The 14,360-nt window shown below is 41.7% G+C and overlaps 1 protein-coding gene across 1 annotated transcript in view; it reads right to left on the reverse strand.

The window, feature by feature from the left end:
* Nucleotides 1–908: 908 nt before the first annotated feature.
* The window catches only part of pwp2h (PWP2 small subunit processome component), a 32,488-nt gene continuing 19,036 nt past the window's right edge, over nt 909–14,360 (reverse strand). The window contains exons 13-21 of the mRNA XM_085802259.1: nt 13,948–14,098; nt 10,868–11,048; nt 9,457–9,604; nt 9,075–9,183; nt 8,685–8,750; nt 5,590–5,808; nt 4,027–4,177; nt 3,229–3,303; nt 909–1,194 (exon numbers count right to left, since the gene is read on the reverse strand). Of these exons, the coding sequence (XP_085658385.1) occupies nt 1,032–1,194; nt 3,229–3,303; nt 4,027–4,177; nt 5,590–5,808; nt 8,685–8,750; nt 9,075–9,183; nt 9,457–9,604; nt 10,868–11,048; nt 13,948–14,098 (1,263 nt within the window). The 3' untranslated portion in view covers nt 909–1,031. The remainder of the gene's footprint in view (nt 1,195–3,228; nt 3,304–4,026; nt 4,178–5,589; nt 5,809–8,684; nt 8,751–9,074; nt 9,184–9,456; nt 9,605–10,867; nt 11,049–13,947; nt 14,099–14,360) is intronic.

Raw genomic sequence — 14,360 nt, forward strand, 5'->3', positions numbered from 1 at the left:
ATTTGTTTAATTAATCCATCTTCTACTTTTACTCTTAAGATTTTGTTTCATCTATATTAGTAATGGTTCAACAATGTTTTCAAGCTGTCAGTTTTAAATATATATGAGTAGTAGACTTCAGACTTTCAATTTCTTCATACTAATCTTCAACAATTGAAGTTGAAATCACCTATTATCTATTACAATTCAAATTGAAGTCACCTATTTCAGATTTCAAGCCTTCAACGGTTAAACTATAAATATGCAGGATTTCTACATTTTCCTCAAACTTTTTATTAACATGTTTTACTTTTACCCTTCAGATATGCTGTAGTTAGTTTTAGTTAACTACTTCTATATTATTCTACATTTACTGTGCAGATATTGTTTAATCTATATTAGTAATGGTTCAAAATGAGTAGACTTTAACCTTTCAATTTCTTCATACTGATCTTCAACAATTCAAGTAATTTCCAACCATTTCATATTTTTTCATCTCTTCAAGATTTCTTCAGCAGTTTCTTAACTTAATTCAGCATAGTTTCAACAACTTATTCAGCTCATTCAGCTTCCAGCTTTCAGCATTCACCCGTATTTCCTTCAGGAAATGCATTCTCTAGTTAGTAACTACGGTACTGTCATTTACACTGAACACGGCAATAATGTCTGAATTAAATGCCATTTTAAAAGGTATTAACTGCATTAAAAGGACTAAATGTTAAATAAATCAGTCTGTCAGGATGTTTCGTGTGAAAAAAAGCTAATGTGAAAAGTTATATGAGGTCTAGTGAATACAATCTTACAGTCTATGATACAATCAAACAGCAGGAGGTATCAATGGAGTACAGAGAAAAGGTCTAATTCTAAGTGGAAACACCTGTGTGTGCAGGGAACTGAATACAGGATAAATCACATATACAACACTCATACACATTTATATATGAATTTATTAAAAAAAAACAAAAAAACATGTTTACAATTAGTTTTTTTTACAGTTCAACATTATTCCTCTCTCTGCAGTCAAATCTGCCATGAGCCGAGTGGAAGACAGACTAAAGGATCATGTCAGCTTCCTCTACAGAGCCTTCACTCATCTGCTCAGAAAGCCCTTCATCCTCCTCTTTGTCCTCCTCCTCCTCCTCGGCTGCTCTCTTGATGCCTCTCTGCTTCGACAGGGCCGCGGCGTAGCGGATGTTGTACATGTTGAAGTCGCACCTGTGCAGAGGAAATAACAGGTTTACAGGGAACAAAAACATGTTTTATTCTCAGTGGGTCTCATTCACGTCCCTGCAGTCTCGTGCCCTTTTATGGGGACTGATGCACTGCAAAAATTCAATATCTTACCAAGAATATTTGCCTTATTTCTAGTCAAAATGTCGTTTCTAGTCTAAATAAATATCATTATACTTAAAATAAGACTCATCATATTTAAAAAACAGCTTGTTTTTAGACACTTTTTACTTTTTTCAAGCAAATTTTCCACTTTAAATAAGTAGAAAAATCTGTCAGTGGAGCAAGTTTTTCTTTCTTATTACCTGCACAAAAAACTTGCTTTCACTGGCAGATTTTTCTACTTATTTCAATTGAAAATTAGTTTGAAACAAGTGAAAATGATCTAAAAACAAGTTCATTTTTAGGTGATGAGTCTTATTTTAAGTGGAAAGAGATTAGTTTTGACTAAAATTGAGACATTTTGACAAGAAAGAAGACAAATATTCTTGGAAATATTTTGTTTTTGCAGTGTGGTGCTTTTCTTTTTTTACCTGTGCTAATCATATGTTAATTAGGATCACCTGGTCTCAACTTACGAGATGGCATCCATCAATCTAAGGACATTTCTGCGGTCTAAGAACACATTCATGCATCTGTCGTAGAGTTTTCTTCAGAAATATCTTAAGAACGACTTAAGAAAGAATTTAAGAAAATAATTTTGAAGATATTGGTGAATGAGGCCCTAAACATTAAGCTACAGACATGTCTGATCTGATGATACAAGTCAGCAGTGTCAAACTCAAGCATCGCAACTGTATACTAGATATATATTTTTTATAATTCAACGAACCATGTCAGCCACATCTGCATAGATATATATTTTTATAATTCAATAAATCATGTCAATTGCAACTGTATAGATGTATATATATATTTTTATATTTCAATGAATCATGTTAATCGCAGCTGTATAGATATATATTTTTTTACAATTCAAAGAATCATGTCCAACCCTCCTGTAACTATGTAAATGTACTTCTTCTGTTACTTGTTTTACTTGTTATTATGAGCTTTTACTAGGTAGATTGTTATGTAAGTTGTGTTTTGAAAGTACTTAATTGTTGCCCCTTTTTTTTGGCTTTTAGGTTGCCTTTAACATCTGGCCAGGGAAAACGGAGGAAAACTAGCCTTGTTGGCTAACTCTGGCCCACTTACAGTTTTTGTTTTAACTCTGTTGATTAGTGGTGCACTGTCCCTATGAAATAAACTAATAAATGAAATGAAATCTACTGGTCCTCTGTCCTTATGGACTTTTTATGTTAATTGTTGTATTGTTTTGGGGACTACGGATGTAATTTAGCACAATCCGGTGTATTTACTGTGGGTACTCTAGCACTCACTGTCCATTAATATGCACTGTCCTGACTGAATAAACTAATAAAGTAAAGTAAAGTATGTGGGAGCCTCCTCTCATAACTAATAGAGGGGTGGACAATAGGGATGTATTAAACGCCACAATTATTTAATTGTAAAGATTCCTAAATACCGTCACTTTAACAAAAATTTGATGTTGGAACCTTATCGGCAGATGTGCGCAAAAATAAAGGTAAATGCTCAGATACTGGTCCATTTAACTAACGTAACATTGAATTGGTAGGAATTTAAATGTTAGCGTGTCATTTTTAATTAAAAAAAAGCAAAACAAAACAAAAAACGATGAAAATAAACGCAAACATTTGGTATGTTTCCCCTGGGGATTAAGAATTCGTCATATATTAATAGATACTTGAAATATTTTGTGTATTTTGTGAGTAATGTAGTTATATTTTGACTATATTTGATTTTACACATTCATAGTGTTGTGAAATGTATTGATGCATAATAATCGTGATAATCGTAATACCGTGATTATTTCTCTGACAATAATCGTACCAAGAAAATCTATAATCGTGACATCCCTAGTGGACAATATCTGACAGTAATATTCTCAGCTATCAGGAACCCCCCCCCTCAATGTGTGTGGGTGTTGAGACTTACAGTTTGGACAGGCTGTCAAAGTGTCTCTGGATGCTCTTCTGCAGCGCCTGCAGGGTGGGCAGGATGGAGGATGACCTGTGCAGCGAAGGAAATCTCTTTAGTGGGTCAGAATTATTGCATCTTAGTGTTTGTGTTTACTTAAAGGAGTCATCACCTGGTTTTTTACGTATCCAATTCCCCTTAAATTGCTTTGAATCAGTTCTTAAAACTTATTGGAAACATTTAATTCAAACATAGAGCTTGTTCTGACACTTTTTCATACAGCAACTTTCTCTCGTGAGAGTAACCGAGAGGTTTTGACTGGTCCGGATGTTCATTGTATTAATATGTAATGAGGCGCGCATTGATTGGACGCAGGAAGGACAGAGCCCAGTGGGTTACATGCAGGCTGTATTGGAAACCGCATACTATGCTGCTCTCTATACCGTAACCATGCTATATAACTTAATAAAATAAAATAAAATTTAATCGGTTCATTGTAAAACATGTATTTATTGATGCAAATGTGGTGATTTCTGTATGTAGGCTACAGAGCCCCGGGGCAAAGCTGCTGCTGCTCTGTGAAGCTTCACTTTTCATTCAAACAAAATAATACGACTGCCACAATTGTTAGATTTCATCAATAGTTGGGTTTCCATCCAAGTCGTATCGAATTTAAAAGCAGATTTTGTGAAAATGCGCAAAAAGCAAATGCGAATTTATGCCCGTTTCCATTCATTAGTGTTTTAACAAGAAAAACTGCGATTTCCGGGTGATGACTCCTTTAAAAACCAGACAGGACCGTGCTACAGTACAGACCTGCTCTTGAGCTTCTGTCCGTGCAGCATGAGCAGGTTCTGGGCCCAGGTCATGTAGAACTGCAGGTGGCCCGACTTCTCCAGAGACGACGCCACGAAGCCCAGCAGCTTCTCCACGTAGATGTCGGGAAGAGACCCGCAAACCACCGGGACTGGAACACAAACACAAGACACAAACACAAGTTAAAGGGATAGTATCATTTTTTTTAAAGTGGGGTCGTATGATCTACAAATAGCCCCTAAGTACTTTAATTGCAGTAGAAGACTCTCTGCACTCCTCCCGTTAGCAACGCCAGCCCATAATAGCCCTGCCCAGAGATTTACTACATACAGGCCGTTTCTTTGGGTCCATTCACAACACTGTATGTTGTAAATCTCTGGGCAGGGCTATTATGGGCTAGCGTTGCTTCCCTTCGTCCTTCCTTCCCTCTTTCTTTTCTTCCTTCCTTCCCTTCGTCCTTCCTTCCTTCCTTCCTTCCCTCCCTCTTTCCTTCCTTCTTTCCCTTCGTCCTTCCTTCTTTCCCTCTTTCTTTCCTTCCTTCCTTCCTTCCCTTCGTCCTCCTTTCCTCTTTCCTCCCATCTTTCCCTTTGTCATTCCTTCCTTCTTTCCTTCCTTCCTTCCTTCCCTGTTTCTTTCCTTCCTTCCTTCCCTTCGTCCTCCTTTCCTCTTTCCTCCATCTTTCCCTTTGTCCTTCCTTCTTTCCCTTTGTCATTCCTTCCTTCCCTCTTTCTTTCCTTCCTTCCTTCCCTCTTTCTTTTTTTCCTTCCTTCCCTTCGTCCTTCCTTCCTTTCCTCTTTCTTTTCTTCCTTCTTTCCCTTCGTCCTTCCTTCCTTCTTTCTTTCCTTCCTTCCTTCCCTTGGTCCTTCCTTCCTTCCCTCTTTCCTTCCTTCCTTCCTTCCCTTCGTCCTCCTTTCCTCTTTCCTCCCTTCTTTCCCTTTGTCATTCCTTCCTTCTTTCTTTCCTTCCTTCCTTCCCTCTTTCTTTCCTTCCTTCCTTCCCTCTTTCTTTCCTTCCTTCCTTCCCTTCGTCCTTCCTTCCTTCCCTCCCTCTTTCCTTCCTTCCTTCCCTTCATCCTTCCTTCCTTCTTTCTTTCCTTCCTTCCCTCTTTCTTTCCTTCCTTCCTTCCTTCCTTCCCTCTTTCTTTTCTTCCTTCCTTCCCTTCGTCCTTCCTTCCTTCCCTCTTTCTTTCCTTCCTTCCTTCCCTTCGTCCTCCTTTCCTCTTTCCTCCCATCTTTCCCTTTGTCATTTCTTCTTCTTTCCTTCTTTCCCTTCATCCTTCCTTCTTTCTTTCCTTCCTTCCTTCCCTCCCTCTTTCTTTCCTTCCTTCCTGTTCACAACAATGTATGTTGTAAATCTCTGGGCAGGGCTATTATGGGCTGGCGTTGCTAACGGGAGGAGTGCAGAGAGTCTTCTACTGCAATTAAAGTACTTAGGGGTTATTCGTAGATCATACAACCCCACTTTAAAAAAAATGCTACTATCCCTTTAACTCTTCATGTGAAACCAACTAGGCTGTGTCGGACTCGTTCATTTTGGCGGACTTTGCCTTTAACTTTGACTCACTCTGCTGGTGCGGCACCGTCTCCAGCACCTCCTGCTTCAGGGCGTTCTCGTTGAGCCTGAACGACAGCACGATGGCCGCCGCCCACTCCTGCCGCCGCAGCTGCTGGCGGACGCTGGCCGGAGTCACGTCCAGGTCCAGGTCGTAGGGGTCGAACACCAGGGAGCCGTCCAGACTGTAGACCAGCAGCCCCTCGGTGCTGGTGGCCGCCCAGCTGCGCCCTGGGATGGACAACATGGACGCTTCATTAACACTCCTGTTGTCCTTCTGTTCCCCTCTTTCCTCCATCCTTCCTTCTTTACACAATCCGTTTTCCTTTCCTTCTTTCCTTCCTTCCCTTTGTCCTCATTTCTTCTTCCTTCCTTTTTGACCCAATCTGTTCCCTCCTTCCATCTTTTTTTCCTTTTGTCCTTCCTTCCTTCTTTCTTTTCTTCCTTCCCTCTTTCTTTCCTTCCTTCTTTCCCTTCGTCCTTCCTTCCTTCTTTCCCTTCGTCCTTCCTTCTCTTTCTTTTCTTCCTTCCTTCCTTCCTTCCCTCCCTCTTTCTTTCCTTCCTTCCTTCCCTTCGTCCTTCCTTCCTTCCTTCCCTCTTTCTTTCCTTCCTTCCTTCCTTCCCTCTTTCCTCCCATCTTTCCCTTTGTCATTCCTTCCTTCCTTCTTCCCTTCATCCTTCCTTCCTTCTTTCTTTCCTTCCTTCCCTCTTTCTTTCCTTCCTTCCTTCCCTTCGTTCTCCTTTCCTCTTTCTTTCCTTCCTTCCTTCCTTCACTTCACCCTTCCTTCTTTCTTTCCACTTCCCTTCTCTTTCCTCCCTTCCTCTTTCCTCCCATCTTTCCCTTTGTCATTCATTCCTTCCTTCTTTCCCTTCATCCTTCCTTCCTTCCTTCTTTCCCTTCGTCCTTCCTTCCTTCTTTCCCTTCATCCTTCCTTCTTCCTTCCTTCCTTCTTTCCCTTCGTCCTTCCTTCTCTCTTTCTTTCCTTCCTTCCTTCCTTCCCTCCCTCTTTCTTTCCTTCCTTCCTTCCCTTCGTCCTTCCTTCCTTCCTTCCTTCCCTCTTTCTTTCCTTCCTTCCTTCCTTCGTTCCTTTCCTCTTCTCCCATCTTTCCTTTGTCATTCCTTCCTTCCTTCTTCCCTTCATCCTTCCTTCCTTTTCTTTCCTTCCCTTCCTCTTTTCTTTCCTTCCTTCTTTCCCTTCGTCCTTCCTTCTCTCTTTCTTTTCTTCCTTCCTTCCTTCCTTCACCCTTCCTTCCTTCTTTCTTTCCTTCCTTCCCTTCGTCCTCCCTTCCTCTTTCCTTCCTTCCTTCATCCTTCCTTCCTTCTTTCCCTTCCTTCTTCCTCTTCTTTTCCTTCCTTCTTCCTTCTTCCTTCCTTCCTTCTTTCCTCCTTTTTTCTTTCCTTCCTTCTTTCCCTTTCTTCCTTTCCTTCTTCTTTCTTTTTCTTTCTTCCTTCCTTCTTCTTCTCTTTCCTTCCTCTTCCTTCTCTCTTTCTTTCCTTCTTCCTCTCTTTCCTCTTCTTCCTTCTTTCCCTTCTTCTTCCTTCCTTCTTCTTCCTTCCTTCTTCTTCCTTCCATCTTCTTCCCTTTTCCTTCTCCTTTTTTTCTTCCTTCCTTCCTTCCCTTCATCCTTCTTTCCCTTTCTTCCTTCCTTCTTTCCTTCATCCTTCTTTCCCTTTCTTTTCCTTCTTCTTTCCTTCCTTCTTCTTTCTTCTTCCTTCCTTCTTTCCTTCCTTCTCTCTTTCTTTTCTTCCTTCCTTCCTTCCCTTCGTCCTTCCTTCCTTCCTTCCCTCTTTCTTTCCTTCCTTCCTTCCCTTCGTTCTCCTTTCCTCTTTCCTCCCATCTTTCCCTTTGTCATTCCTTCCTTCCTTCTTTCCCTTCATCCTTCCTTCCTTCTTTCTTTCCTTCCTTCCCTCTTTCTTTCCTTCCTTCTTTCCCTTCGTCCTTCCTTCTCTCTTTCTTTTCTTCCTTCCTTCCTTCCCTTCACCCTTCCTTCCTTCTTTCTTTCCTTCCTTCCCTTCGTCCTCCCTTCCTCTTTCCTCCCATCTTTCCCTTTGTCATTCATTCCTTCCTTCTTTCCCTTCATCCTTCCTTCCCTCTTTCTTTCCTTCCTTCTTTCCCTTCGTCCTCCCTTCCTCTTTCCTCCCATCTTTCCCTTTGTCATTCCTTCCTTCCTTCTTTCCCTTCATCCTTCCTTCCCTCTTTCTTTCCTTCCTTCTTTCCCTTCGTCCTTCCTTCCTTCTTTCCCTTCATCCTTCCTTCCTTCTTTCTTTCCTTCCTTCTTTCCCTTCGTCCTTCCTTCTCTCTTTCTTTTCTTCCTTCCTTCCTTCCTTCCCTCCCTCTTTCTTTCCTTCCTTCCTTCCCTTCGTCCTTCCTTCCTTCCTTCCCTCTTTCTTTCCTTCCTTCCTTCCCTTCGTTCTCCTTTCCTCTTTCCTCCCATCTTTCCCTTTGTCATTCCTTCCTTCCTTCTTTCCCTTCATCCTTCCTTCCTTCTTTCTTTCCTTCCTTCCCTCTTTCTTTCCTTCCTTCTTTCCCTTCGTCCTTCCTTCTCTCTTTCTTTTCTTCCTTCCTTCCTTCCCTTCACCCTTCCTTCCTTCTTTCTTTCCTTCCTTCGTCCTCCCTTCCTCTTTCCTCCCATCTTTCCCTTTGTCATTCATTCCTTCCTTCTTTCCCTTCATCCTTCCTTCCCTCTTTCTTTCCTTCCTTCTTTCCCTTCGTCCTTCCTTCCTTCTTTCCCTTCATCCTTCCTTCCTTCTTTCTTTCCTTCCTTCTTTCCCTTCGTCCTTCCTTCTCTCTTTCTTTTCTTCCTTCCTTCCTTCCTTCCCTCCCTCTTTCTTTCCTTCCTTCCTTCCCTTCGTCCTTCCTTCCTTCCTTCCCTCTTTCTTTCCTTCCTTCCTTCCCTTCGTTCTCCTTTCCTCTTTCCTCCCATCTTTCCCTTTGTCATTCCTTCCTTCCTTCCTTCCTTCCTTCCTTCCTTCCTTCCTTCCTTCCTTCCTTCCTTCCTTCCTTCCTTCCTTCCTTCCTTCCTTCCTTCCCTTCTTCCTTCCTGCCTTCCCAGGGGGGTTTAACCAGCTACGCCACATTGATCTCCTGTTAGATTGCGTGACCTACCTGTGGGGGAGAAGCGCAGCGAACTGACTCTGATCTCTGGTTTGAAGTGTCGAGAGCTCATGTCGCCTTCAAAGACACAGACAGAGAACAGATATTTAGAGTCTGGTAGAAGATATTAGACAAATAAACCACAAAACAGATGAAACCAACACACAGCTGTGCATCTGGGGGAATAAACGACGCTCATACTTTAATAAATGTAAATGTAAATGTACTTTATTTATACAGCCCTTTACTACAGTCCTTTCGGTGTACCAAAGTGCTTTACATAGTGTAATAATAAAAAAGAAAGAAGCAGAAATAAAAACAATTTAAAAACAATGAAAGCAATAAAATACGGCAAAGTCAAATAAGTTAAAATAAAATAAAATAAGATAAAACCGGTCTCACCTTTCCTGACCCCGGGGAGGCTGATGTTGACCCCGTCTCCATCTCCAGCTCCTTCGTCCACCAGCGCCAGGCTGCCGAACTCCGTCATTTTCCTCCGGTCCAGGAATTCCTGCAGGAAAAAACAAGACAGGGCTTGAATGCATTACATTAGGGATAATAATACCATTCATTCAAATAAATATGAAATCTTTTTTTTAGTTAAAATCACAGTTAAAATCATACGTTTCTCATTTTATTAATATGACAAATCCAACATTGGACCATCTTAATTTGCAACTGGTTGATTTCTTTTTCCTGATCTCATCATATTCAGACTCAGACCTGAATCATTTACTGTGAATTTAAATATTTCATTTTTCTCTACATGCACACAAAACTTCACCTCCATGGCGTCGAATGACAAGTTGCAGGAGATTTCAAACTTCTTCATGAGCATCTGCTCGCGGACGTTGTAGATGCAGACGAACTTGGACTGACCCCCGGCCAGCACCGACTCCCCGTCAGCGGAGTAGCACAGCGACGTGAAGGACCTGGAGTGGGAAAGCAGAAGAACAGACAGCAGCTAAGGACTTGGACTCGGATTGTTACTTGCAATCTATTTTCACGTTCAATGTTGCTGCCGTTTTTTTGTTTGTTTTTCTTTCATATATTTTACTTTTTTTTTTTAAACGTGTAAAACTATTAGGGATGGGCATGATTAATCGATGATTGATTATTGATCGTTAAGAATTTTATCGATCACGGAAATTTTTTATCGATTTATTATAAGGGATCATGTAAAGGGCAGAGGTTGTCATGGAGAAATAAACCACGGGTTTATTTTTTCATAACAACCAATAAAATCCATATTTTTATTGTATTATTATATTATATTATTGTATTATCATATTATTATATATTGTATTATTATACAGGCCTATTTTTATTATTACATGGTTCAACAGTGAAATAATTCATTAAATATGACGAGGCGCTTGTGTCGCGGACATGAGCTGTGACACCGCGGCTCGGCCCGCTCTGATCAGCAGGTTTGGTTTTCAGCAGCCTCCACTCTCTGTCAGTTACAAGCTACAAGTCATTTATGTAACATCACAATTAGTCCAACGCTGTTTAACGACGGTTAAAATGAAACTGAAGGTAAATATCCTGCAGAGTTAGTTTCTCTTTTCTGTGCCGCGCTGATCAGAGCGCCGCTCTGCGGTGTGTTGGCCACAGGAAAAACAATAAAACACACGCTTTCACAGTTTGAAAGTGCTTGTGATTTTTTTTGTACAAGTGCAGCCAAACACGAGGCTGAAGAGAGAAGGACAGCAGAGCTGCTCCGACAGCTCAGCTGCAGGTGAGCCAGGCAGCGCAACGGTGTTTTTTTGTTTTGTTTTTTTTTACCTAAATGATGCCGGCACCTGCACCGTCCCTACAGGTGAAGCACAAGCACACAGACGTCCGTGTACGTTGTTGTCTGACCTTCTTCCTTCCCGGGGACTGCCCTGGATTACTGGCACACGCCATAACCGCACGCATTTTGTTTTTAATTATGAATATTAATATTAATATTAATATTAATATTAATATCAATATCAATATCAATATTAATATTAATATTAATATTAATAACGATTAATCGATAATTGATCGTTAATTTTCCCGAAGATCGATCAAAAAGATTTCTTCAAATGCCCATCCCTAAAAACTATGATTGCTTTGTTAGTAGCACGTGTTTTATGCCATGTGCACCTTGCAATAAAAAGAATATTTAACAAAAACAAAGCGAACACAGCTGTAGACAGACTCACTTCCCCTTGGCCGACTGCTTGGCGGTGATCTTGTCCGTGTCCTTGCGGCCCATCTCCAGGTCGTGGCGTCCCGACACCGAGCCGGTCTGGGCGGCGGTCTGAGGGTCCCAGAAGGAGATCTCTCCGTTCAGCGTGGCCACGGCCAGCTGCTGCCCGTCGGGCCGGTAGCTCACCGCCACGCCTGAGGACAAATACACACAAGACATCTCGATTACAAAAAATAGCTTGAGGCAAAAACTCTGCCTCGAAGCTTCGTTATATTCCTATGACGCGCAGGGATATTGTTCCACACGGACCGTTGTTAAGGAAACACACCACTAGCGCGCGATGGCGGAGAGTCGGGATGTCCGTAAACGGCCGAGATAATCTAAAGTTTGGGATCATTACATACTTAAAAAGGAAGAGAACAAGGTGCAGTGTGTCTACTGCAGCGGCGCCGGCACCTGTAACCCCAGAATTTTAATAGAAAACATAATTTGTTTTTTATGCCAAGTCTTGACTCATAATTGTATTGATAGATATCACGTGACGTCACACAGCGTTCGCAGCCGGTCACAGCGCCATCTTGGGTACCGACTTCCAAAGGCAGTCTATGGGCTGTGACATCAAATCTCACAAAAATAGTGGATAAACCTTTTTTTTTATTACATGGCTCTATTGAATGTCGTATTCCGATAATTTATTGATATTTCTGATATTTATTTACATCTTGATTTTGCATTTAACAGTCTGTTATTCCTGTTTAACAGATCGTTGCTAAGTAAAATACACTAGGTAGGGACGCCGCTCTGATCAGCGCAGCACAGAAAAGAGAAACTATGCAGGATATTTACTTTCTGTTTCATTTTTTACCGTCATTAAACAGCTTGGGAGACATGTCCGCCAAGGGAGGCTGCCTCACTCTACATAGTCTGAGCGGCACGTACGTTCACGTTGCTTTCGTGAATTGTAAACACACAGACGCCCCCTCGGTTTTAGCGTCCAGCAGTTTAGCGGCTAATTCAACACCAGTGATGGATAACTGTACCGGAGAGGCTCAACATGAGCTTCATCTGAGGAATAAACGGCAGCTTTTACCTGACGGGAGACCGACGCCTGAGCTACGGTAGCTAACAGCTAACCCCCTCCCTCACTCCCCCCTTTCTTATACACGCACACACACGGCCCAGGTTGTCTGTCATATCTGTTGTAAACCTTGTAATAATAGCTTGTTGAGTACAGTTAACACTATTGTTGCTTCGGTTTGAGTGTGGATTATTAATTGTTAACGGTTTGTGATAACGTAACTGTGTAGATGGTGTGGATTGTGATGAGAAGGTGTTGCACATATTTTAAGACTTATCTGTGCAAACCATTGTGCAAAACCTGTTTGTTGTGCCTTTTTGCGTGATAAGATGATTTGCCGAATTCTTCTTCCATTCCTGCAGCCTTTTGTCTCAATGTTAACGATGGCAAAATGTCGAGATGTTTTATTACTTTATGAAAATAAATGTCTGTGAGTTAAAGGGATAGTTCACCCTAGAATGATATTTCGCTCATTATCTACTCACCCTCATGTTGACTAAGGGCTGGAAGAATTCTCAGAGTCCACCGTCCCTTCTCTGAGTTACAGGGGGTCTTGGCGTAGCAGTGCATGTCCATATAACGGTTGCAAAGGGACACCAGAGCTCTTCGTAAAAAAACACACACAAAAAAACATCCAAATACCTCCATGATGCTCGTATGTAATGTCCGTCTTGTGCTGAAGCCCCAAATTGCGTAATTGTCCCGAAAAAAATTAAATAAGTCCACATTCCAAGCTTGTTTGTAGCGGAAGCTTCTCGAAGCTCCTCTTCCTGGTCCGTCCAAATCTCGCGTGATTCGCAGTAACCGCACTGACGCCGGCGCAAATCACGCGAGATTTGGACGGACCAGGAAGAGGAGCTTCGAGAAGCTTCCGCTACAAACATGCTTGGAATGTGGACTTATTTAATTTTTTTCGGGACAATTACGCAATTTGGGGCTTCAGCACAAGACGGACATTACATACGAGCATCATGGAGGTATTTGGATGTTTTTTTGTGTGTGTTTTTTTACGAAGAGCTCTGGTGTCCCTTTGCAACCGTTATATGGACATGCACTGCTACGCCAAGACCCCCTGTAACTCAGAGAAGGGACGGTGGACTCTGAGAATTCTTCCAGCCCTTAGTCAACATGAGGGTGAGTAGATAATGAGCGAAATATCATTCTAGGGTGAACTATCCCTTTAAAAAGAAGTGGGCTACGCATTTCTGATTTGATTTGGCTTTTCGTGTATTTGGAGGAGAGACAGAGCGAGCGAGAGAAAGAGAGAGAGACGAGGAGGTCCGCTGGGTGAGCTAGATTAACTTTTAACGGGAGAGAGAGCGGCGCACCGCGCTGTCAAAGATCGTCTCAGCAGAAATGGTGTGTGCTTTCAAGGCAAGGCCATCAAAATGAGAAATATCCATATCCAAATATCAGGCAGCAGTCATTTCTGGTCAGAGAGGACGTGGCTGCACTGAGCTGAATAGAGGTTAACTCAGTGTTCGGTACCCAGCATGGCGGCGGCCCGGTGGAACGCACCGTGACGTCACCTACTGATAAGTATCAATTATTTACATTTATTTTTTTTATATATAAATTTTATATTGTTAACCTGTTTGGCTTGATATTTTATATTCTTTGGTCTCAGGTAATTTTCAGAAGGAGCAAATGTGCAATCCTTATTTGTAATGTTGTATGTTTAAATTTACAGTAAGTTAACTGTGTTGTTACTTACTTGTTGGCACTTGCAATAAATGGGCTTTTTGGAGCCAATAAAAAAAGCCAAATGCTTGATCACTCAAAGCCACATAATTTTTGTTGTTTTGGTTGTTTAAAAACGCAAAAAAAATGTATCCGATTACTCGATTAATCGATCGATAAAGTGCTAGATTAATCGATTACAAAAAGAATCGATAGCTGCAGCCCTATATCTATTAGAACAGTGCTGTATGTGCAATTTCAACCTCCCCATCTCTGGCGCCCCCCTGTGGCTGCAGAAAAGAAGACACCATTACACCGGAGCTGTTGTCATTTACCGTCGGAGGTGAGGGGCAGCGTCTCTTTGACCTGCCAGCTGTCCAACATGTCCCACAGCCGGACGGTGCGGTCCCACGACACGCTGGCCAGGACGGACTGGACCGGACTGAAGCACAAGCAGCTGACCGGACCCTCGTGGCCCCCCAGGACCTGAAACACAGAGCAGGAGGGAGAGGAGGGGTCCACATGAGAAAAAAAAATACAACATATTTGGACATATGGATATTTAATATGAATTTTAACAAGCCTGAGAGATTCAAGGCGTATAACTGAGCAATTAAAACTGAAAAGCAACTGTGAAAATGCAATTTATGGTGAGGAATAATCTGTGTGTCATTCGTTCTTTCTATTTTCGATTGGCAATCAAAAATCAAAAAATGTCTGAAATGAAAAAGTGACAGATTATATTAAA

This window comes from Trachurus japonicus, chromosome 2 (genome assembly GCF_045865225.1).
Source record: "Trachurus japonicus isolate A0001 chromosome 2, Traja_1.0".
Classification (NCBI taxonomy): Eukaryota; Metazoa; Chordata; class Actinopteri; order Carangiformes; family Carangidae; genus Trachurus; species Trachurus japonicus.